This window comes from Barbus barbus, assembly GCF_936440315.1.
Source record: "Barbus barbus genome assembly, chromosome: 17".
In the NCBI taxonomy this organism is placed as follows: Eukaryota; Metazoa; Chordata; class Actinopteri; order Cypriniformes; family Cyprinidae; genus Barbus; species Barbus barbus.
In genome coordinates, this window is record NC_136745.1 from 29116191 (window position 1) to 29143460 (window position 27270).

General features: G+C 36.7%; 1 protein-coding gene across 4 annotated transcripts in view; it reads right to left on the bottom strand.

The window, feature by feature from the left end:
• The window catches only part of LOC306883396 (ecto-NOX disulfide-thiol exchanger 2-like), a 249548-nt gene that overhangs the window by 182843 nt on the left and 39435 nt on the right, over positions 1–27270 (bottom strand). The window contains exon 1 of one of the 4 annotated variants that reach the window (XM_079438610.1): positions 5298–5578. The exons of 1 other annotated variant lie outside the window; for it this stretch is intronic. In XM_079438610.1, the coding sequence (XP_079294736.1) occupies positions 5298–5319 (22 nt within the window). In that variant the 5' untranslated portion in view covers positions 5320–5578. Of the gene's footprint in view, positions 1–5297; positions 5585–15679; positions 15754–27270 lie in introns of those variants that run through there. 2 more of the 4 variants (XM_079438609.1, XM_079438611.1) reach the window with 2 other exon arrangements.

The following is a 27270-nucleotide window of genomic DNA, read 5'->3' on the forward strand; positions in this document are numbered from 1 at the left end:
GAAGTTCCTGTTTTGCATGGAAAAGCAATGTGATTATGCATTTCCAATATGATTACGCATTCACAATATGATTATGTATTTGTGCAACTGCAGTCAATTACACCGTGTAACAATAATTCAGACCATCTGGATTTATTATTCACACTGACAGCTATTTTTTCTGCAGGAGAAAGGTAGGTCACTGTACTGTTGATTGCTAGTAGGCGTCTGGATGGCCTAACGTTACTGGTGGGCTGTGCAACTGGCCATAGCTTTTGAAAATATAATGTCAAATTATGCAATTTTATTTTGACAAGTCATCAGTTTCTGGAGGGGAAAGCAGTAGCACTTGTATATAAACCTGCATCAGTGAATAATGCATGCTATCATAAACAAGATGAACGATTATCAATGTATGAATCAAACTCGCTCAGAATGCCGACAATTTCTGACACGCTTTTCCATGCATCATTTTTTCATTATATCATTCTATGTGGGCAAAGACAAATTGTATAGAAGAGTGAAATCGCTCACAGTGACTTCTTCTGAGAGTTGCCTACCCTCAACTGTATCTTACAGGAGACGGATCGTGTGAGCTCCACTGTCTTCGCCCCCCATTGGTAGTTGCCACATCATTTGGCATAACGCTTAACTTTTCTCAACTTTGTTGTTGCTGCAGCTCATATTACTAATAATAAATAACTTCGGATAACTTTTTTTCAAAATATTTAGACCAAAATGAACTTTTAAATGCTCTATTGACATGCTCTCTACAGTCCTCTCATCTTCAAGCCAAATTATCAAATGGGCTCTGATAAACATTTACCTGATCTCTATACAAGAAAAATCTCTAAAGACAAAGTACAAACCAAGGTGATTCAACAAAGTAATACAGCAAACAATTCACAGAGCACATCCAGAAATATAGTAACCTCCAGTTAAAATCAAAAGGCATACATTGGTTTGACAAAGCAACACGTTTGCCAGACCACTCTATCTACAATACCACCTCAGAAAGCAGAATACATCAGCTACTTTGTCTTGTACTTTTCTCTTAACATTGAATCTACTCCGAGAGTCTCGTACATTAATCTATTCTATACTAATCTATTAGAAATTCAATCTATTGGACAAGGACTTGTGGCTTTTTAATCACAGATGTTGAACTCATTCTGCTGCTGAACAATCACAACTGCTGTAGTACTTCACAGTTGATCAGATTTATAACATGCTAGATTGTTTTTGACGTATTGTCTACTGTCAGATTTTTGGATTAAAATAATTTTCTCTGTGCATTAAATCCTCTTGGCAACTCCTAAGGGAAAGTCACTGAATCACCAAACCACAGATATCTGCCCACAAGCTACTTCTCTCACTCGAGTCTTCTTCTATATATATATAAAAAAGCCATTTCTTGCTTAATTTTACGTAAGTAACCTCTGTCACAAATGCATTTTACACGTCTTCAGTGCCGCACTCCCCTTTTTTCATTTCGGTTCTTCTGTTTTCACGAAAGCCCAGAGACTATCCATTATGTGCAATTTAAATGGCCACTCCCTACCCAGCAAAAGAGCAATGTGTGAGAAAGTTCATGGCTGTCACAGAGCAAGAGGCTTTTTCCATCACACTTGAGGATTGGATGAGTAAGTTTACTCAGACAAATGCCGGACGCCTTTCACAGTAAATAGGCATGAGGAGGTACGGCTGCACGATTAATCGAAAAAAAAAACATCACGATCTCGATTCATACATAAATGCGATCTCATTTCTAAATGACGGCAATTCATTTCCGTGTATTTCCCTGCATTCAGATCATGCTGCATTCACGCGTTATTGGTCACACTCACACAGTAACAAAACACTTAATTCACCAATCAATTATAAATCTCGATCACTTTTCTCCTCTCCCTCATTGGCCACGTTCCGCTGTCACTCACGTGACGTGTAACAAGGCGTCAGACCTAAACGGAGTCAATAGGCGCGTTCGCAGAATGATCACCGTATGACATCAAAGTACCACGAGAGCGGTAAGAAAGCAGTCGGATCCTATGCATTCAAATCGCTCTTGCTGAACTTTGATGTCATACGGTGATCATTCTGTGCAGCGCTGCTTCAACGGGGCGTCAGCATCAACGCTTGACGGAGGGCGTGTCTGAAGCTTGGTGCTGACCAGAGCCGCTGAGAAACAGAGTTGTGACACGCTTTGATCTCGCCGCCGCGTGGTCACGTGCTTCATGGAGCTCTCAATAGTTCCAAACAGCTCCGCGCTGTCCATAGGTTTGAATGGGATTAATCGGGTCAGACAACAACAAAGTAACAACGTTTGTCTGTGGAGTTTAATGGAAATAATATTAATGTTTTTTTCTTGTTTAACTATGGAGGAGTAAAAGCATAGTACAATGCAACACACAGGATAAGGCGGCTACATTTCTTTGTATGCAAAGTATAAATAGTGTAAACTGCTTAATAAAGATTGGAGACTTGAGGCATGCCTTTGTGTGTTTTTGTGTTACACTTATTCCTGTGGATGTGCAGACTAATGATGAAATAAATTATGATCATTTAAAGAGTATAAGAAATCTAATTAGTATGTAAAATGTGTTATTGTATTAATATATATTTCTTCATCTATGGTCATCTATTATTCACATTTTAATACAATATTATGTTAAAATATAAGATACAATATGCATATACAAGTGAATATCAATGAATGCAAGAAAAATGCTAGAAATGGTTTTAGCCATTTTCAAAAAAACATCTAAAGACATATTTTTCACCACCATCTGACCAATTAATACTAGCACTTACCTATTCTATTTATTGATATTTAAAAAAAAAATAATGCTATGTGAACTGTGCTAGACTAACTGAGACTTGTATTTTGTTGCTCTTTCGTTGGTCTGTTTGCTTCTACATTGTAAGTCGCTTTGGATAAAAGTGTCTGCTAAATTACTAAATGTAAATGAAAAAAAAATAGAATTTAAGTTTACTTCAAAATAAAAAAAGGCAACCAACTGTATTCATCAAAATATTTTATTATATAATATATCCACGTTATCTAACTGCAAATATAGCATATACTGCCTATTATCTAAAAATAAACATTAACTATAACGCGTTTCATAAAATACAACTACTGGTCAGATTTCAGAGAGGTAAACCAATGCGTTATAATGGCAAAAAATGCTGTAATTTCCTCAACTTTCTGGCGACTGTGCTTGAGAAGCACTGAAATGAATGGGCTTCAATGCTGAAACTATCGGTTGTTTGGAACTATTGGCTGCTCCATGACACGCTTTACTTCCGCATTCCTAAGTTCCTATGGAAGCCTATGGGAGTGTCGCAACTCTGTTTCTCAACGGCTCTGGTGCTGACCATGGTGCTGACGCACCGTCATAGTGATAACAGCCAATCACATACTTTTCTGGTGCTGCATGAACGGGATTGGCTAGCGTCTGCGCTAGGGTATTTGCATAAGGCGATCTGATTGGCTGACGCCTGCGTTGGCGCTTGAAAATTTGAGAAGTTTTCAACTTCTGCCGCGTGCAACGCCAGTGAAGCGACGCGAGGGACCCACAATTCAGTTCGGCAACGCTTGACGTCACTCCATTCAAAGTAAACGAGAGGCGTTGACGCCGACGTCCCGTGTGAATGTGAATATTTTTATTTATTACTGTTAATGTTCTCTTATGTTCAACAACTTAAAGCTTTAAAATTATTAATTTTAAGGGGTCTAAAATAAAGAAAAGATAATTTTTTGTTACTCCAGCACTTTATTATACTGAATGTCCTGTGTTTTTTTTGTTTTTTGTACTTGAGTGCAATACATTTTGGTTGAAAAAATGAGAATCGTGTAAGAGATTCATGATCTCAATTCCCATGGAGAAAAATCGTGATTCACATTTTAGCAAGAATCGTGCAGCCCTGTGAGGAGGTATAAAAAATCTGACTTTATAAATATATTAGTATCATTTTCACACACAATATAACCACACGCACCCTTGATTGATGCATATTTATTATTATTATTAATATTATTATGAGAGTAAGCCTCTTTTCTGTTATTGAGTAAAAAGATGACAATAGTTTCAATTCTCCTCTCGTTAACAATGATGCATTCACCGTGCAATCAAAAGAGGACACAAGCTTCATAATAAATCACATGTAAGTCACACACTTTATGTTCTCTGTTATAATAATTTCAAATATAACAGGTGCATGTATACTTTATACTATTTATGACTGTTTACCAAATAATTACAGTATATAACACTTACTATAAAGTTGTATACTTTGTTAACACAACAGTTAACATGAAGTAACATATTCAGCATTCTAACATACTGGAAACAAATGCAAATAGCAATATTAATAACTAATCATTAAAACTATAGTGAATGCTGTAAAAATAAGTTCATGACACCTAATGCATTACCTGCTATTACTGTATTGAACCGTATTAAAGTGTCACCCAGTACTGAGTAGCTTTCTGAATAAACAAAGCTTCTTTTATTCTGTTTTCTTACTTTCTCACCATACAGGTCAACTTGTTTTTGATCAATTTGAACTATCATTGATCTTGCCAGCACCTTTACAACTCCTAAGATTTGAGTCATGCTTTGTATTGTTGAGACTGACAACATGCCTTACAGTCTGTATTCTGAGCTGAATGATTCCTTACAAGTCAGGTAATGAATGACACTAGTCAGCAAGCTTCAAGCCAAAATATTTTTATGTGGCAATTCACTCCAGTGGACATGTGGATTGGGTTTCCACTTCCCACTGGAATGGCTTGATGCATTACAAGCGCATGTGGCAAGATGTTGCAGGAACACAGGCGAGCAAATATAGTTAATTGCGATGTCATTATAATCTCATTATAACGGAAGCAAAACAGTTGTTTTAATCACCGGAGCTGTCAGTGACTGCGCTCTAATGTCGTCTGGACGACGATGGCTGTGTCTCAATATAAACAGCATTTATGGGTCTGTGATTCTCACAAACGCTGCACGCGCCCGTGTCTTAGTAGACAGCTCACTATAGGTATTAAGACACGGCCGATATATAACGGCGAAACATCGCTAAGATGTGTATTTAAAGTGAAGCGCGATGTCACTTCAGTCACTAAAGTGATTCGTGAGGAAATCCCTGTATGTAATGCTGATTCTTATCAGAGTTTTCATTCATTTTTTTCCTGACCGTACGTCCGTTCTTAACGGGCGGCTCCCTATTCTGTACTATACACCTCAGAAACGGGACTAGCCACATTTAATGTTTCTAATCTATCAAATAAAGTTAAACTGAAGACAGCGTACCTGTGTACTGCACAAGGAACATCGTCCTGAGGATTCGGTTGAAAAAGAAGCCAGTTAAAGTCCCGTAGGGCTCCGGTAGTGGACGTTATTCCGCGCTAGGAGCTTGGCTGCTGGTGTCTGTGGGTCCGCTGCGCTTATAACTGCTTTAAAGTGAGCAGACCACAGCGAGAGAGAGAGAGAGAGAGAGAGAGAGAGAGAGAGAGAGAGGAGGATCCACAGTCATAACTACTACACTGCCCGCGACGCGACTAAACTAGCACGCTGTCGTTATAATTAACCCTGCACGCGAGCGTCTCTCACGCGCTCGATTGACGGTTGACCGTTACTCATATTGATTGCTGCGCGTGAGAATCCCATTCACAAAATATGCTTCTTTTTTTTTTTTTCGCGGTCAGTGGGTGAAATATAAGGTGAAATGTGTCTATTGAGGCACACAAGTTGTTAGTCTACTTCTTGTTAGGACTTGGTATTTATTTAGCCTATTTAAATGCAAGCAATAACTTGGTATTAGCCAACAAAAATAACTTATATGTGTGCACAATATTATTTTATGTATGCATTGCGAAAACTCTGGTTGCTAGTTGCCGTGGTAATCTTTAGTAAATGCATGCAATAACACGTCTGTGTATAATAAGGGATCCTTTAGATGTGTTTCTTTATCACTGTAAAGTGTGCATATAGTGGATGTGAGGCTGTGTGCCAGTAGAGGGAGCAGAGCAACACTTAAACCTGAGGCTAATTGCCATATAAACTACAACAGGCTCTACAGTAAAACCCCAAGGTCTCTTAAATAATGTACAAGCATGGGCCATTCACTGCAGTGGACAAGAACACTGCTAAAGTAATACATATTCAAGTGTCAAAGGAAGCACATTTCAATGTAAAGGGATACCAAGGGATAGCATGCCTTCAAATTTGACCTGATTATTTATTTATTTTAAAAAAATATTAAAATGACATTCAAGCACAAAAGCAATGTAGGTGACCAGCACATATGAACCGACTAACACTGAGCTACTGTTCTTACATGTGATTATCAATTTTCTCAGAACAATGAGTGCAGCAAGGTATTTTAGCAGCACATATGACTGTCAGCACACGAGAGGACCAAAAAAAGATTAACCTTTGTGCATTTTTGACTATTTTGGTAATACAAAAGGTTCCAAGTATGTATTTTTATTAGAATTTTATTAAAACACAAAAACCCTCATAATTAAGTAATGATACTGATGATTTTCCAGGGAAAATTATCACTCTACACTAAAAAAAAGCTTGTTGTGTTCTGCTAGTTTAAACCTCTAAATGAATGAAATGTTTGGTAGTTATTTTGGTTTAAAAAGAAAAATATTATATGCAAGTATAATATTTCTGAAAGTAGAAAAAAATATTAATGTATAATACTTTTATGACACAAACATTTTCATCCTCTAAGGACCTCTGTGTAATTTTTATTAAATTGATGTACAAGGGTTAAATAATGCTTTGGCTTGCCAGAATCCCAGATGAACTTTAGCACCTCCATGTTTACAGATCACTATCTGCGGCCTGAGCTGCGCGGCATAGCCAGGGTTACTTTCAGAGCTAAGAAGGTTTAACAGATGTCTTAACACATTCAGGAGGAATTCACAGTCCTACCGTGCACCGCGTTTAGGAGAGCAGGGGAGACCGGTGTTGTGAGCACAGCATTTGACATTACAACGGTCTCATAAAAGCATGATAAGAGTGTGGGTGGAAACCGCGGCCTGCTACAGCTGCTGTGTTTATCTCAAACCTGATGAACGCTGCACACCAACATCCTCGGGGGGAAAAGAAAGAGTCAAGACTTTATAGAATTAGCATAGGGGGAAGTCGTGGCCTAATGGTTAGAGAGTCGGACTCGTAATCGAAAGGTTGCGAGTTCGAGCCCCCGGCCGGCAGGGATTGTAGGTGAGGGGAGGGAATGTCCAGCGCTCTCTCCACCCTCAATACCACGACTGAGGTGCCCTTGAGCAAGGCACCGAACCCCCAACTGCTCCCCGGGCGCTGCAGCATGGCTGCCCACTGCTCCGGGTGTGTGTTCACGGTGTGTGTGTGTGTGTGTGTGTGTGCATTTGTTCACTACTCACTGCTGTGTGTGTGCACTTGGATGGGTTAAATGCAGAGCACCAATTTCGAGTATGGGTCACCATACTTGACAATACGTCACGACTTTTTTTTATACTGAAGCACATTCAAGAAGCCTGAAATATCTACAGCAGATCAAGTGTACTGCTCAGGAGTCTATTTATATTCTTAGATGTTAGATGCAAATATAATTAGCTTGTTTTGGCACACCGCCCTCGTGTATCCTGATACAAAGTCGCCTTATTCCCTCACTTTTCCTGGACACCAACACCAGCCATCGTTTTTGGCATCAGCCGCTTTCCCTTGGAATTCTTTTGATGTGCATGAATGAAAGCATTGGCATATTCATAATAAACTGTTTATTTTGCCATTCTTAACAATTAGCTCTGAATATTCCAAAGCCAAAGGGGATACAAACAGCTGTCAAGATGATTTTTCAGAGGTAAAATGAGCATTTTTATGTTTTCGGCACTCGTTTTAAACAGTTTTCATGCAATTAGGGAAATAAATGTGGCATGCTGCTGTTTTGGTCACGTAGAAATATTCCAAAGCTGCGCCTGAGTCATTTGTGCTGCGAGGAAATTACATATCACAGCATCAAAGTGACACATTAAAAGCACTGGAAACGTGGCCTTTGATATGTTACTATAATATATTATTAAGCTTAAGTGAAAAAACTTTCTTTAAAGAGAGGGTTCCACATAAGAGCTTTCTTGCATGTCACGACTCTTATCTGTAAATTAGCCCAATAACAGCAATCAAAGCCTGTCTGAGCAGTGCACTTTCCTTTCATTTACTCTAATCGAACAGACGTTTTCCCTCAAATTTCAGTGAACTACATCACATATTAAACAGCCAACAGGTACAATTAACACTAATAATCTGCTAGTATCTTGCTTTTCTGTTTAAATTCTGACTTTAGGAAAGGGCCAGCAAAGATCTAATCATGTTGCCCCGTTCCCATCTGCGGCTATCATTTATGTGGTGGTAATAGAGCTGTAGGTGTTTGACAGATGATTCACCTTTACAAAGGTGAGCTAGTTCTTTCATGGATGGCAGCGTTGCCCCTGGCTGCAAAACAGCAAATACAGTAAGATGCATTTTCATCCTGATTCTACACAATAATGCGACTTGTGTGACACAGATGTGTTTGGTTGGTCTTTAGAAGGGTGTTTGTTCATTTCCCATGTCCTGTTAGTCACACATATGGTGTTCATGTTTTAATAACTTGAACACAATAAAAACAGGCCAAAGTTTCTCAAGGCAGCATCTAATGAATTCTCTCACCTCACAGAGAATGATTAAAAGCTGCACTGAGCTCTTATTTAATTCATGCCAAGTTGAGGGACTGACTCTACTTCTTTTTTCCCGATTTCAAACAACGTTTTCTTCCACAGGCAAAAAAAAAAGGATTAATATTGCATTAGATGGGAGCAAATTACCTAAAATGCAACATTTTTTGAATGGTAATGTAATTATAGATAAATATGTGAATATGTGACTCAGGTCAAAGAAGGCAAAAGAAGATTTAGAGAACTGTTAGCTTTAACATAAATTTTCTCCTTTTAAGTTTTCTTGATGAAGTGCATCAAAATAAATTTGTATACATGGATTAATTGGTTTTATATCATCATAATATCAGCCAGTCAAGTCGCCATGAATTGTCTTTGCAACACATTTCTCAGGATTTTTAATACGAAAAAGTGTACGGCAAGACTTCTATCCATCAGGATTTATCCATCCATAGATTAGAAGGTGCAAAAATGACTTAATATGCCAGAATAGAGCCAGATTGCATAATAGCTATTTAGATATTGGTTAACAATATCCCCAAAAAAAATTCTAAAGAAAGTCATTAATTTCTTTACATTATAGGATGTCTTTCTTTCACTGGGAAAAATGGGGGGGGGGGGGGGGGGGCTGCTCTAATGAAGGGAAAAAAAAAGCACAAAAAAAAAAAAAAAGGCTAAAGCCTCAATCACTGGGTCACGAAAAGCAATTAAAATCCCAAGAGCTAAACTGGAATTCTGCCCATCATTTGGCCCAACTCATATTGAAAGAGTGATGCACCTAAATATAAATCCTGAAGGCCTTGAAAATCAGACAAAGAGAGAATTTAAACTATGTTCAGAGCAATTCACTGCATAGAAATCATATAAAATGCAGGCAATTGGGCATTCATATAGCTCCAACAGTGGAGCGTGGCACTACAAACACCAAGGTCATGGGTTCAATTCCCAGGGAATGTATGAACTGATGCAATATAAGTCGGATAAAAGTGTCTGTCAAAGGCATAAATGTAAAACAAACAAAAAAAGCACAAAAAAACAACAAAAAAAACAAACAAAAATAAACCTGGCAGCTGAATTTATCAGATTCTTTAAAGCCATTTCCATTTCTTATTGTTTTCACTGACATTTTTAGATTTGTCCCATTCAGCAACACTAATGACTCTGTCATTTTCAGGGATCACATTGATGAAGTCTTTCCAAGGTGGCAAGGGCTGAGTAGTGCTGGTAAGATGAGATAATGCCCATATTATAACTTCATTAGACCTACTAAACAAATAAATATGGCTAAGGTAAGACAGCTGAAGTGAAGTCCTTGTCACAAGTACTTTAGGACACTGTGTTGCAGTTCACAATTCTGGTTTCCATAAGGAATGTTTCACTGGAAATGTAAAATGTCTGGTGGTGAGAGTCAGTTAAACATTTTAACTGCTTTAGAGGTTGAATGTTGGCAGGCAGAGCTGCAGTTTTTTTGCCATTTTAAAACCTGGAAGATTTAGCTTATATTCCAAGAGGCTAATTAAAGGACTGAATAGGACTGTTTGGTGAACTTTTAGAACTAACGAGATAAGTTGTTGCAAACAGGCTTTAAGAGAGACTTTTTTGTCCCCATCAGTATAACAGTAAACAAGATATTTAGCTGAAACTGTGGTCTTTGGTGCTTCATAAAAGCAAGTGAGCAGCTGCCGGTCTTTGATGACAAAAAGCATATTAAGGAACACAAAATTAATATGCATGGCTCCTGACGATATATTGAGGTCTTATGAAGCGAAATGATCAGTCTGTGTAAGAAACTGAACATTATTTACAGCATTATTACCTGTAATCCAGAGTGTCAGGCAAACAGTCCAGAATGATATTCGGTTCACAAACAAGTCATTCTTCTGAACAAGTCCTTTTAGTAAACTAGTTGAGTTCACAGTTCGCAGCTCAAGCAGTACAGAACCATTTTCATTGAAAGGAACTGTCCAAAAGAACCAGATTTGTCTAAGGCCCTGGATTACAAGTAATAATGTTGTAAATACAGTCATGGCAAAAAATATCTGCATCCTTGGTAAATATGATCAGAGAAGGCTGTGAAAATTAATCTGCATTGTTAATCCTTTTGATCTTTTATTTAAAAAATTCACAAAAATCTAACCTTTCATTGGATAATAAGAATTTAAAATGGGAGGAAATATCATTATGAACTAAATGTTTTTCTCAAATACACGTTGGACACAATTATTGGCACCCCTAGAAATTCTTATGAGTAAAATATCTCTGAAGTATATTCCCATTCATATTCACAATTTTGAGCACTCCAGGGTGATTATGAACATGAAATTATCCAGCCATGGCTTCCTGTTTCACAGAAATATAAATAGGAGGGAAAACAAAGCCCAAATTCCCTTAATCATCCATCACAATGAGACAAACCAAAGAATATATTTCTGATGTGCAGCAAAAGATAATTGAGCTTCACAATGATTTTCTCTAATACACATTGGCCACAATTAACGGCACCCTTTTATTCAATACTTTTTGAAACCTCTATTTGTCAGTTTAACAGCTCTACATTTTCTCCTATAATGCCTGATGAGGTTAGAGAACACCTGACAAGAGATCAGAGACCATTCCTTCATCCAGAATCACTCCAGATCCTTCAGATTCACAGCTCCATGACGGTGCTTCTTCTCTTCAGTTCACCTCACTCATTTTCTACAGGGTTCAGGTCAGAGGACTGGAATGACCAGCAGAAGCTTGCTTTTGTGCTCAATGACCCATTTTTGTGTTGTTTTTGAGGTTTGTATATCTGTTGGTATTTGATAGAATCTATAATGCCATGTGTCTAAACAAGATGTGCAGGACCTCCAGCAGAAATATAGACCCACAACATCAGAAATACAGCAGTATATTTCATTGTACACATGGGGTACTTTTTATCGCTGTGTTCACCAAACCCATCTTGAGTGTTTGCTGCTAAAAAGCTCATTTTTTAGTTTCATCTGACCATAGAAGCCAGTTCCATTTGAAGTTCCAGTCGTGTCTGATAACTGAATATGCTGGAGTTTGTTTTTGGATGAGCTAGGAGAATTTTTCTTGAAACCCTCCCAAACAACATGTGGTAATGTAGGGGCTGTTTGACAATTTATTTTTTTAAAGGTTTTCTGACCCCGAGACTCAACTATTGTCAGCAATTCTCCAGCTGTGGTCCTTAGAGAGTCTTTAGCCACTCAAACTCTCTTTCTCACCGTGCATTTGGACGATATAGACACACGTTCTCTTCCAGGCAGTTTCGTAACATTTTATGTTGATTGGAAATTCTTAATTATTGCCCTGATGGTGGAAATGTTCATTTTCACTGCTCTAGCACTTTTCTTAAAGCCACTTCACTAATTTGTGAAGCTCAATTATCTTTTGCTGAACATCAGAAATATATTCTTTGGTTTTTCTCATTGTGATGGACAGTGTTGGGAGAAACGCGTTACAAAAGTAATGCATTACAGTAACGGATTACTTTTTGCTGTAACGCAGTAGTGTAAGACATTACAAATCAATTTTCAGTAATATTTTACTCTGTACATGTTCAGTAACGCTTGCGTTACAACACACTTTTAGCCCAAAAGCTATTTATTTTTATTTATTTAATTTAAAGTCGGGCTCCGACTTTTTTATGTCCCTTTGGGACAATATTCACGTAATAGTTCAGACGCGGGCCGGTCCTCGGGCCTGTTTTAGGCTTCTACTTATCTTTATTTTTTAGACACCCATCAATTATTGATGAAAAAATTGCCACGCTGGTGGAAATAACATGAGTCCGTGCAACCGCGACTGTCAAGAGCGGCTCGACGGTGTTAAGTGTCCCGCAGCAGCAGCGAGCTGTCAGCACAGATGAAGAGTTCTGCATTCAAATACACACAATAAAGCAAAAGCCCCAGCAAAAGTAATTACCATGAATGTGTCCAGGGGCAATAGTAAGGATTCGTCATCTCCTCGTTAGACGCGCCTTTAGAGAGAAATGCATCTTCTTTGATGTGGGAGCAGTTGTTCAAGAGAGAGCATTAAAGTATAAAACATTTTTGAAATAATATTTTTTTCATCCTTAAAAGCTCTAGTATATTTTGTCTTTTTAGAATGTTAAGTTCTACTTCTGTAGTTATTTTGGTGAAAGTAATACAGGAATCATGTAACACATTACAATTCTGAGACAGTAATATTGTAAGGTAAGGAATTATTTTAAATAACAGTAACAAGTAATCTATAATGTATTACAGTTTGGAAGTAACTTGCACAACACTGGTGATGGATGATTAAGGGAATTTGGGCTTTGGTTTCCCTCCTATTTATATTTCTGTGAAACATGAAGCCATGGTTGGATAATTGCATGTTCATAATCACCCTGGAGTGCTCAAAATTGTAAAATATTTTACTCATAAGAATTTCTAGGGGCACCAATAATTGTGTCCAACGTGTATTTGAGAAAAAACATTTAGTTCATAATGATATTTCCTCCCATTTTAAATTCTCATTGTCCAATGAAAGGTTAGATTTTTGTGAAATTTTTAAATAAAAGATCTAAAGGATTAACAATGCAGATTAATTTTCACAGCCTTCTCTGATCATATTTAGCAAGGGTGCCGATATTTTTGGCCATGACTAAGTTTCTTGCACAGACCAATCATTTCACTTCATAAGACCTCAATATATCATCAGTAACCACGAGTATTAATTTTGTCTTCCTTGATATGTTTTTTTTTATTCTCAGCCGTTGACTTGCATTTTGTGAATCACCAAGGCCCATGGTTTTGGCCAAAACTCTTCTTTACTGTTTAACTGATAAAAAAAAGTCACCTACATCTTGGATGACCTGAGTAAATTAACAGCAAATGTTCATTTTAGGATGAGCTATACTTTTAATATAAAGGCAAAGAAGCGCAAAATTAATTGCAGGCCTTCAATCATGCAACAGAATAATGCAAAACCGTGCTTGTGTTATTTTACAAAGACAGTTCGATGAGACCTCCTGATTCATTAATGACTGATTGACGCAGACATTTCACCTGCAGAGCCCTTCACCTCACGGCCTACACGAGTCCTGCAACAGAGATTTGAGAGAGAGGAAAGCTGTGCTGTGTGCATTCGGCTTACAGTCAATCTCCCTGAATTCGTAATATATTAGTCTGAAAGATTTTCTAATGGTTTTAAGAGAGGTCTCTTATGCTTACCAAGGCTGAATTTATTTGATCAAAAATATAGCAATATCGTAAAATACTATTGCAATTTAAATTAACTGTTTTCTATGTGAGTTTGTTAAAAAGTAATTTATTCCTGTAATCAAAGCTGAATTTACTCCAGTCACATTACATGATCCTTCAAAAATCATTCTAATATCCTGATTAAAAGGAAAGAAAAATTTATATCATCATTGATGTCAAGAACAGTTGTGATGCTTCATATTTTTGTGGAAACCATGATGAATAGAAAGTACAAATAAAAACAGCATTTATTTAAAACAGAAATCGCTTGAAACCTTATAAAATGTCTTCACTGTGACATTTGATGAACTTGATGCATCGATGCTGAAAATATTTCTTTAAAAAAATACTGATCACAAACTTTTGAATAGTAGTGTAATTCTAGTTAAATACATGGCCCAGATCAAATAATCAGCTAAAATGAGGCAATTTTTGGTAAAGCCAGAATAGAGCCAGATAAATACTTAGCTGTTGGTTAATAATATCCATCAGCCCACATCAGAAGAAAAAGGAAAGATTATAATTTTTTTTATTTTGTTTGGTTGTTGAACATTCTAATTAAATACTTCTACCACAACATTTTATGTGCAATAACAAGAACTGGAAGGTTCTCAATACGTGCATTAAATACAATTCTGATTTCACGTTGATCTTAATATGCATCAGCTTTCAGTCTGTGCTGTCAGTTCTCTTTTTGTGACCTGCATTCAATTACCTTATGAGAAAGCACAAAAAAGCACTCCCGGATCGGCTGTCCTTGATTGTGGAAAAGAGGAAGTCATCAGTCAACTTGCTGTGCGCTGGGCTAGATAAGGTGAACGTGGAAGAAAAGCTCCAGTGTAAATGAGGCAATCTGCCCCCATACAGCTGCAGCAGGACCGTGCGGAGCAAACACGAGCCAACTGACCGGCACGGCCCATGTAATAAGGACGGACACGCTCATCTTCCACATGCCTTTGAGAAATTACAGCCTTTGGTTCCCTCACAGTCGCCCGGCTCAATCCTCCTGTCAGGACTTGATTTCTAACACTCACTCTCCTGCGCGATTGAAGACCTGTCCGTCACGTCAAACGTCAGATGTCAAAACCGAGTTAAGTTGGTTTTGAAAGCATTTAGCATTAAAAATACAACTAAACGAGTCACTTTAACAAGCACAAAGCTTTTATCTCTCAGAAAAAGCTCAAAAAGAGAGCTCAGAGAGGGTTTACACAAGAGATTGAACAGAACGTCCATCTGGCCACCTGGCATTTCATACAGAGACCCTGCTTTCGGGATTTATCCTCCGAAAAGCACCACTTCTCCACTGGCATAAACATTTGGGTTATTTATACGCTCTAATGTCAGACTAAACCCTATACTTTCCTCTTGGCTCGCAAACACACATCTGAAGCAGTGCCGGCTTCACCTTTCAGCTTAATCTCTCCAAACTTGATAAAAGTCTGAAATCTAAACTTCCTGTCATTTAGAAAGCGCAAATAAGAAGCGAAAAGCGACGGAGGCGATCCGGCAGACGTTTCCACCTGTTCGTGACAGAATAAATGTCAAAGAAGCGGAGAAGAAACCTCTTATTATTGAGAAGCAGCCTCTCGTGGGGGACACTGACAGCCTTATCAGGTGTGCAGCAGAGATCTTGCCAACAAATCCTTTCTCTGCTGTGAGATCTACACTCTGCCTGTGAATGAGAAGCTTAAAGGGTCTCTGATGGTACATCAAGCAGACAGAACTTCCATCAGCGGAAGGCATATCAACTCACCTACAGCTCGGCCAGATCTGTAGTCCTTGAACATCATGTGTTAAGCAGAGGCTTAATCTCCCGGTGACGGCACCCTGTTAAGAAGACAATACAGGCTTAGCTGCGTTTGGACGGTAAGGGGACTGAGGTATCTCTATGAAACAGCCTTTTCATCAGCATAGTAAATGTCTTGGAGAAAGCAATCTAAATTCAGCGAGAAACAAATATCCAAATAAATACCAAAATATCCATAATGCACAGCAGTTTAGTAGTCAAAGTAGCTGGGGATCATCTGATTCAAGAAAAGCCAGAGTCCAAAATTAACTGTTTACTTTAGCTCCCGATAGCACCGATGAGTTTATTTACCAGGCATAAATATTTCTTCCCAGTCCTGAAACTGCGTTTTGCATTTTTATTAAAAATGTTTTTTTTGTCCCTCATGACAATGGAATTATCTAGCTGCTTTTTCTTGCATATTTGTGACAGCTCGGGTCACTGTGTCTCTCCTAAAGTCTCACTCTTTCAGCAAAATGGCACCTGTCATAAAAACTGTGAAGATTAGAATTTGTATTATAATTCTGTGTCTTATATTTGTGTGTCAGTAGCTTAATGTGACAATATGTGTTGCCAAATGGTGTTCTGGCGTTATTTTAGCATCCTAGATAAGCATCTGGGACTGGATTTACAAAATCAAATTATTTATTAAAATGATTCTTAACTGCTATTTTTTTCTAACAATAAAGGTCAATAATGTTTTGTATTCCCTAAAATATTTAAGAGTATTCTTAACTTGCTTTTAAGATGAAACTTTAGAAAAATCGGAATTCCTGATAAGAATGTTCTTAAAAAACTTCTTGTAAAAATTGAAGCATAACATTCTATTTGTCTCATATTCCTAAAAGCAGCGATGGGTTGTAACTGATGAAATGTAAATGACCAATCAGCGCAGTGTAAGAATCTGCTCAACAGTGCTCAAATGCTAGCGGGAAATGGACGTTTTTAACATTTCAGAACTGAATGGTATCGCAAACGGTTCTTTTGACAACACTACTCCATCTTAAACAAGCTGATAACTACTTACACAGCACATTAAAAAGTACAACACACAAATGCACTCCCTTCAAGCCATTTGTGACAAAAACCATTTTTGATTAGGTAACCTGTAGACAAAAAAAATGACCGTAAGGGCGTTTATCGAGTTGATCAAAACCACCATACAATCAGACAACACCAAGCCTTTAATTTTCCTCTTAACAAAAGATGTGCTAAAGAAAATAATATAGAACTTGTGTACTTAGGAACTTCTTAGAATTTATCTTTAGAGGATTTTTTGTGAATCTGGCCCCTCGATGTTATATTCTGCACAGAAGTAAATAGTTATAAGGCTCATAAAACCAAGAAGGTTTTTTAGTAGATGATCTATGTATTCAAATTAAACAAGCAACTTCCAACAATGTTGGATTTAAACCATGTAATATTGCAGTTCCTCGCTAAGTTAAAGGCCAACTAACTTGCTGAAGGCTTAAAGAGTGTAAATTTCGACCTGTGCTACATTTATACTTTTCAAACTATGAAACAAAATGCACAAAGGACATAAGATACAAATTAACATTGTGCATCTTTGTTTCAAAACTGCAATCGCATATCTAGGTTTCATTCAGATCTATAATTGAAATGTCAGAAATCCTGAGTGCCGTCTTTCATCACTTTGGTCTGTGAATGCTTGATTCACAGCTTCATAGAGAGAGCACCGTTCTGGAAACATATTATATTATGAAATCAATACAATCAAAAAAAACAAACCTTGTCTAGACAGGAATGAGTGTTTTGCAGTGACTGGTTTGCATGGTCAGTACAGAAGCGTGTGAGTCTTGAGAGAGTTCCAGGAAACAGTCCTCCTCAAATAGCAGTAAAGAACATGGTAATGAACTCTAACCTCTTGACATTTGTCCGAGTCACCCTGCCCCCGAGTCTCTGGCTGGCCCGACCTAAATGACACGGCTTTTATGAGAAATATCCAATTTGAACTGAACAAACAGCACCACAAAAACAACAAAGTGAGAAGAAAACAGATGAGGATGTGTAAATGGAATAATATAAATAATACATATAAATATACGGGTTGCAGCACATATTCAACTGCAAGTTTAAAAAATGCAAGACACGTTGATACACTAATGTGTTTACAGAAAAGAAATAAAAAAAGATGTGAATGTGATAACGTTCTTAGATGTTCCTTCCTATGACAAGAAGCTATAAGCGTTTACTTTAATTAAAAGCTAATTTATTGTGTAACCAAAATAGATTTTATTTATAATGTGGGACTTAATCATAAACAAGCTCCAAATACATTTGGACTTTCAAAGGTCTACGCTTTATCACTCCCAGGTGCTCCTTCAAAAAAGATGCAATTTTACAGCCATCCTAAATTAAACATTGTGATAATTCATCAATAGTAGATCATAGCAATCACTTGGCATAATGGCTCTGTATTCACTGACTGCAAACCTCTCTGAAACATCAAGCTTGTAGAACGTGCAATTGTGCTGCAATTTTACTTTAAATATGCAACCATTTTTTTCATTACATCATAGCCTTCTGAAGTGTAATAATCATTAGGGCATATTGCAATTCTTGTTTTTCCATCGCAAAATATAAGACTTCTTAAAATGTTAAAAAGACTGTTATACCAGTTAAAATATTTAAGATTAGTGAACTTATGGGTTATCAAAAAATGTAGGGCAGAGACTGTTGATTGGATGTTGAGATGTGGAGGCAGATAAACATGTGCTTGCAGTGGTGGGTTTAAGCAGACGAAATTATCCTGACTAAATGGCCATGTGCAGACTGAAAAGTTTCAGGAGTGACAGCTGCGTTTTGTGTATGTACAGAATGAACCTCACTCCTGAAATTGCGAATACATGCAAATCCAACCCAAATGTTCGATTTCAAGATTGTGTGACCCTGGACCACAAAACCAGTCATAAGTGTCAATCTTTCAAAATTGAGATTTAAAGCTGAATAAATAATCTTTCCATTGATGTATGGTTTGTTATGATTGGACAATATTTGGCTGAGATACAACTATTTGGAAATCTGGAATCTGAGGGTGCAAAAAAATCTAAATATTGAGAAAATTGCCTTTAAAGTTGTTCAAATGAAGTCCACAGCACTGCATATTACCAATCAAAAATTAAGTTTTAATATTTTTATGGTAGGGAATTTACAAAATATCTTAATGGAACATAATCTTTACTTAATATCCTAATGATTTTTGGCATTAAAAAAAATTGATAATTTTGACCCATACAATGTATTGTTGGCTATTGCTACAAATATACCCGTGCTACTGATGACTGCTTTTGTGCTCCAGAGTCACATATTTCCATGTTATTATGTTAACATCTTTTTGTATTAGTTTATGTCCAGTCATAATAAACAATATTTAGTTAAAATGTGCTCCGTTTACAAAGTACGTGCGATCGCGAAATCAATAGTGAAAGTGAACAGCGAGCGCTCATTCAAAAGTAATTTCAATACCCTGCATATTAATAGCGGCTCCTCGATGCGCAAAAATGAAATACAATATTAGAATGTTTGCAGGAGTAAATAAATATGTATTATTATTTTATTCAAATGCTGTCTAAACGAGTCGTTTTACTATTAACTATTAAATATTTCAAAAACTACGATCACGTGATCACAAATGGACATCACTTGCTTGAAATGACCATCACAGGTTCCATTTGTTAACTGTTGTCCCGTTCACAAAGTGCCCTTCAAGGACATAAAAAAAGCTATTTGGAATTCGCTGACGGTGCAAGCCAGAAAAAAAGTAAAGATTAAACATATGCATGGATGAATTGCTCACAGCAAGATCTAAAATATGCATTTAGTCAAGTAGGTAGGGCACATTCCCATGCCAGGAAAAAAGTATTGGTGATTAAATCTTTAAAGAATGATAATCAGTGAACAGAGCCACAAACGTTACATTCCCATTCGTAGTGGCTAAGTGTAGTGGAATTCTAGTTAAAATTGCTTACAGCACCTTTATTGGTGCTCTAATAAATCTGTGCATTTGATCTTATGGCTTAAATGCAGCAAGTGAAGTCAAGTGTCAAAAACAAACGGGTATGGTTCAGTCTTTAGTCTGAGGTTGAGCCTGGAGGGAGAGGAACATGATTGGTTGCAGCAGTCATAACTGACAGAAAAACGTTAGCAAAAAATCCTTCCTTATGATAAACACCACTATATAATGTCTATTCCTCAAACTCGACTATAGCTTGCAGGGCTGTTAGCAACGGGGTTGAACTTATGAGGCATATAAGACTGCATTTTGGCAAAATGGACATTAAAAATGCATTTGAATTCATCCGAGGTTAGATTTCAGTCAGTGGCCCAGAGAAAATGATTCAGTAATGGCACTGGCCAGCATGAAACAGACATCATCTTACCTCCCAGCAAGCAGAAGACACATCTCAAATGAGGGTATATTTAGTCAACAAGATTGGAATTGCCAAGAAATGAGACAGAACACATATACATGCCTCTCGACCCACATTCAGTACTACTGCATTGGGAAAAGAATAAATACACAATCTAATAAATAATTTCCCATGCCATCTACTTGTGGAGCAGATGCTGGGATTTCTACTTACAGATTTGCCCAGGTTCTTGTTATTGAGGCACTAATGATACGACAATATTTCCTCAGGCGAATCATAGCATATTTCATGCCTATGTTTTTGAAAAGTACTGTCTAGGTAGGCCGCTCAGCAGGTTTTGAGACATCGCTTAAATCAAAGCGAGATATTTATAAAAATACCACCATACAGTAACTGAACATTGAGGGTATTTTCAACTTTCAAGATGAAACACGGCCTGCTGATAAAAGCAAGCACTAAACTAAACCATTGTAGTTTCAGAGTAACCCCATTCAAACCTTTCTTCGGCTAAAAATGAAAGAAGATATTTTGACGAATGTGGGTACCCAAACAGTTATTGGTCCACGCTGACATTCATATTATGGAAGAAGAAAAAATACTACAGAAACTGTTTGGTTACCAACATTCTAAACAAATCCTTCTTCAAAGTTGCATTATTGCAGAAAAGTAACAGTTACATCCCAAAACAAGAAATACATTATAGTAATTTATGCCTCAAGAGGAATAACAATTAATTTTACAATGATTACTTTTCTAAAATAAGACACAGCCTAAATGTAGCACAGCCTTCGAAATGAGACACAGCAACCGTAGTTGACCGTAGGAAAGAGGAAGTTACTGTATATGATTTTGCACTTGTCTATATGATTTGTCACTGCCCACATACAGTATATAATCAAAAAATAATTTGTGGGCAATCTGAGTGGTTTAGATTCACGCACTGATAATTATCATGTTCATGATATGATGATGCACTGCTACTGCTATGAATACACAAACACTTTCCCCTCCATTTTTAGAAGCAAGAAAACTGATTAGTTGTTTAAATAGATTGATGTCTTATTTTTTACCAGCAATGCAGCTCATTTGACAAGGGAACATCTCGACATGTAATGTTCAATAATTCACCAACCCAACGCAATACGCATGAAGTACAGAGATAAAAGAATAATCTATTAAATCTATCACTTGTAAACGTCTAAAAAGTGACAGTTGCCATCTTCTTCAACTGAACGTTCCCTATTTGCCGAGCCAAGAGACAAAATGCAGAGAAGTTGAACTTTGGGCCATGTCTGTTAAATGCTCTTTCTCTCAGTGCTGTAGAAATCCTGGCTCGGGTGCTGAAGACAATCTCCTGTTCTTCACCGAGAGAGGCAAATTATCATACTAGACATTCACAGTTTGAGAAGACACCATAAAATGTGGGCCAGACGTACTAAATGTTGCATAAAGACCAAGCCTCAAATGCCTGCTTGGTCTTCAGAACCGAAGAGAACAGATATGTGAGGCTTTCACTGTAAGATTTTTCAATGACTTTTCCTCTGTAATGTGAAGAAAGCAAAGCTTTTAGCTTCTCTCAAACATTCATTTCGGGAAAGTGTTGCTGGAAGTAATGTCTTCTAAGTGGTGCTTGCATTTGTGTTTTATGGGATAGGCTTACAATGGTATGAGAGCGAATTAAGTGGCTTTCAAATGGCAAGCATCACAAGGATCACAAAGAACTGCAGGCTAAAATTAGTCAAAGAGTTGCATTTACAGTGGAATTCTGGGATTCTTAAGAATTGGTTCACCCAAAAAAATTATTTCCTCACCCTCATGTCCTTCCAAACCAGTTTGAATTCTCTTTCTTCCTTGGAACACAAAAGAGGGAGATTTTGAAGAATGGCCAAAGCACTGTTATCCATTCTACAAAAGACTTCAATGCCAAAGGGCTATAAAGTTGCATAAAAGAAAACAAACAAAAAAGCGTGCATGCAATTCCAAGTCTTCTGATGCCACATGACAGCTTTCACAGAAAAGCTTTCCTTTCGGATTTAAAAGCTACACCAAAGGGAAGATTATCAATAATGACTTAAAGGTATAGTTCACCAGTTTTGAGGAAAGTTATTTTTAAAAGTAATGCATTACAATATTGTGTTGCTCCACAAAAAAGTAACTACTTGGTTCTTTTTTTATGCAAAGTAATGCATTACGTTAATTTTTGTCACCGGGCCTGGGCTTGCTTATCTATTTTTTTTTTTTAAAAAGTACTACGATAATTTATCGGTCATAACTGGGAAAAAAGTAGCGCAGACACTGGACAAGGATGAATCTTTGTAGTGTGCATGTGTTGATTGCCTGTGTTCGTGCACACTATCAAATGGAGTATACTTTGCAAGGCTACGTGTTACTACAAGTACACTTTAGCCTTAAATGATAACAACTTTTCATTTTTGGGTGAACTATACCTTTAAATTTCGATCTGTTCCTCGCAAATAGCTGTTGTTTAGAAGACCTGAAAAAGAGCATGAGTCATATTTAAAAACATGTAGCTTGAAAATCACTGTATATTTTGTTGTGGAAACCAGTGGCCAGGACATTCTTCAAAACAGCTTTTTTTGTCAACGGACCGCCGTCAGGAAATGAGGAGATTACCAATCAGCCCATCTCCACCACCAATCCACAGCTACAACCGCTGCCTGTGAAGATCAGCAAATCAACAAACCAACAGCTGAAATCAGAAACAAAATGTTTAATGTTCTGAATAAAATGGCCTTCATACATAATAAGGTAGTTAGGTATACGAAGTGCAATTCTTTATATTGCATTTGAAGGGGGAAAAAAAACATGAATGAATGCTACATTGGCAAAAAGTGCTTTGCCTCCAGAGCAAATCATTATAATGATGAGCATTATTTTAACAGAATTGGTGCTCGATTCTCTGCAGCATTTGTTACCATAGGAAACAACCCGCGGCCTGGCCTCTGATGTGGAAGTGCCTCCAAAATGGCCTTTTTATCTACAGTTATTATCCTCATATGTCACCGTCATAGAAACAACAAAGCACAGTGACAGAAAGGGCACGCGGCGTATCAGAATATTGTTTAGAGAGCCGATCATCACCTGCAATGTGCTTTCCAATTGTGTGGAAGGGAAGACGTCTCCAGAGACTGGCCTGATCTCAACACACTTACAGTTCAGAGCCAATATTCAGCTTTCAAGTGAGAAACTGGGGTCTAAGATTTTCATAACTCGTTCCGGTTTACATTAAACTGCAGAAATAACCGGAGATGCATCCCTTTCTAAAAATAACCACAAATACTGTAAAGCAGGTTTTGCAGATATGATCCTTTCCATTCAAGACAAAGATAAAAAGCAATCTAACTGTACAAAAGTTTACAAAAGACTGATGTACAAAAAAGCCTGATGACAAAACACAAACAAATATAAAATGGTGTAGAAACTATTTTAATTTAGAAATTGCTAGCAAATTTCACAATTAATTACAAAAAAATGAAAATTAACACATTGGATTAAACATGAAATTAAGTAAAGACTGAAATAGTATTTTACTTGTAAAATATACTACAATAATATTACAATTTATTTTTATGTTTTATCTTTAATGTTTATTTTTCATGTGTGTGTGTATGTGTGTGTGAGTGTGAGTGTTTGTATATATATGTATTCAACAAATAATATATTTAAAAATTGTTACATAGAAAAACATGAAGCAGCACAACTGTTTTCAACATTGATAATATTGAGCAGCAAATCAACATATTAGAATGATTTCTGAAGGATCATGTGACATTGAAGACTGGAGTAATGATGCTGAAAATACAGCTTTGATCACAGGAATAAATGACATTTTACAATATATTCACAAAGAAAACACAATTTTAATTTTTTTTAAAATACTGTTTTTATTGTATTTTTAAATCAAATAAATGCAGCCTTGTTGGGCAGAAGAATTATTATTATTATATTTTGTTTTCAAAAACACTGAAAAACATTTACTGAACCAAAACTTCTGAATGGCAATATGTATAACTTTTAGAATTTAAACAGTAAATACCTACAGTATTTTTTTTAACCACTTATTTGATTTTTTTACCACAATTTTTTTCTATCTTAATTTTGACACTTACATAAATAACAATAACAATAAACCCTTGACCTAGAAAAAAGCTCTACCTTGTCCTAAATGCCACACTGGACTAGCGGTGTTCACTTGTGTGTGACGATGAAGTTCAAAAGATCATAGAGTGTCCCATTTTTCATGTTATAATGGGTGCTCACTAGGGGTGTGCGATATTGACAAAAAATAATATCTTGATATTTTCTGGGATTTTATTGATAATGATAATCAGACGATATTTTGCTGATTTGTTATTGTGCTGTTCTCTTAAGGACAGCTGACTCCTACAGTTTTTCATATTCTTCATATTCTGTGCGGTGGTCAGTTCACTGATAGAAATTAATCTTTTCCAATAAGTTTAAACTGATTTTTACATTTTATGGGAATTATAAAACCATTTTCTCTAAAAGTGTCCATTATCTTTTGAGTCAAATTCTTACATTAAATCTGTGAATTAGAATAATAAGACATTTGACAGGAAGAGATAAATAAACTTATCAGTGCATCTAAACCAACAACATGTTTATTAGATCCTGTACCCACTAAACTACTGAAAGAGTTGTTACCTGTAGCAGAAGAACTGCTTCTCAATATTATTAACTCATCGTTATCTTTAGGTCACGTCCCAAAACCATTCAAGCTGGCGGTTATTAAGCCTCTTATTAAGAAACCACAACTAGATTCTAATGAACTGGCAAATTACAGATCCATTTCAAATCTTCCGTTTATGTCTAAAATTTTAGAAAAAGTTGTGTCTGCTCAATTGTGCTCCTTCTTGCAAAAACATTATCTCTATGAAGAATTTCAGTCAGGTTTCAGGCCTCACCATAGTACAGAAACTGCACTTGTTAAAATTACAAATGACTTGCTTCTTGCTTCAGATCAAAGCTGCATCTCATTGCTATTATTACTTGATCTTAGTACTGCGTTCGACACTATAGACCATGACACACTCATAGATCGATTACAAAACTATACTGGTATTCAAGGACAGGCTTTAAGATGGTTTAGATCCTACCTGTCCGATCTCTACCACTTTGTTCATTTAAATGGGGAGTCATCTCAATTATCACCAGTAAAGTATGGAGTACCACAAGGATCTGTCCTAGGTCCTCTGCTATTTACAATTTACATGTTGACCCTTGGTAATATTATTAGAAAATACGGGATTAGTTTTCATTGTTATGCTGATGATACTCAACTATATATCTCAACAAGACCAGATGAAACTTCTAAACTATCTAAGCTAATAGATTGTGTAAAAAATGTAAAAGATTGGATGACCAATAATTTCCTCCTATTAAATTCAGATAAGACAGAGATATTACTTATTGGACCAAAAAACATTACACAGAATCTCTTGAATTACAATTTGCAACTAGATGGATGTACGGTTACGTCCTCTAAAGTCAAAAATCCGGGTGTTATATTAGACAGCAACTTCATATTTCAGCAAAGTCCACTAAAGGAGGTAGAGCTTTTTCACATTTGGCTCCCAAACTCTGGAATAGCCTTCCTGATAACGTTCGGGGTTCAGACACACTCTATCTGTTTAAATCTAGATTAAAGACACATCTCTTTAGCCAAGCATTCACATAATGCATCTTATAATCTTGTACTGCAGTTATATCTGATCAAATGTACATTATTATTATTCTTTAGCTTGGGTTGAACAAATCATTTTTGCTTAGATGGAACAGCAGCTACGCTAATTATGTCTCTATTTGTTTCTCTGTTTCTGTAACTAGGAATGACAGAAGCTTCAGTCTGGATCCAACCCTTAAATGATCTGTGATGACCGAACACCTGAGAAAAGATGATGCCAACCCCTCTGAGGACCTCAGAGGATGCCAACGCTCAGACAACATACAGAATTACCAAATTTTGCCATAAGTTAAATATATTAAGGTTCTGCAATATATAAATATATTGTAGAAACTTAATTTCCTGTAGAGCTGCTTTGCAACGATTTGTATCGTAAAAAGCGCTATACAAATAAACTTGAACTTGAACTTGACATTTGGGCTATTACCAAAAAAACGATATCAGTATCAACAAAATTCATCTTTGCAATGCAGAGGAAACACAGAAGCTGCATCTGAAGTGGCATTTAGATATTTACACACTGTTTAATACAAGACATGAATGCATTTAACCTGCATTTACAAATGCATATAGAATATTTTGATATATTACTTTACTTTTAGTCATTTAGCAGACGCTTTTATCCAAAGCGACTTACAAATAAGAAAAAGTAACTAAAACTAAAAGTTAACACTCTGTAAATACTCTATAAACACCCATTTAAGAAAATACAGAAATTAAATAAAATTGACAAATGCATACAACAACATTTCAATAGTAAACATATAAAGGAAAAAATAAATTAAATAAAACTAAAAAGCGATACTTATATCCTTTACCGGTGTCCTAGCCCGGTGGAGTCCCACGGTAGAGTCGATGGTCTTTACACTCTTTGGTCTTCACACTAAGAGGGCTTCACACGAGGGCTGCCGCGGTATAATAACCTTTTTTATACCCATCTAACAAATCACTGCTAGAATTCAGCTGAACCCACTTTCCTATTAATCACTAAAAATGGCCAAGCAAGTGCACACACTGACAAGATACAGTACAGTATGAGACCAAACGCCATTTCAGCAACTCTCAACATAGTAAACAAAATAAGCGTTTCCTAGCAACGGCAACTGCGCTAAACACTGAGACAAGTAAATACACTTACGAGCTGATTTTAAACTTCCGCTGATAGACTGCTTCTCTTAAAGACCACTTCATTACACTGCCTTCTGCTGGCGCTTGAACCCACTTTCCTGTTAATCACTAAAAATGGCCAAGAAAGTGCACACACTACGCGACCTAGAACAATAACTTGTGGATGTGATGTCTGCGCATTAATTTGCTTAATGGAAGTAGTTTTTCATAATCCTGATGTTTGATGTTGTGATTGTACAAGAAGATACTGAAGCTCTCTATCTTAAGACTTGTGCACATTTTGAAGTATTGTATTATATTAAAAATAAAACGTT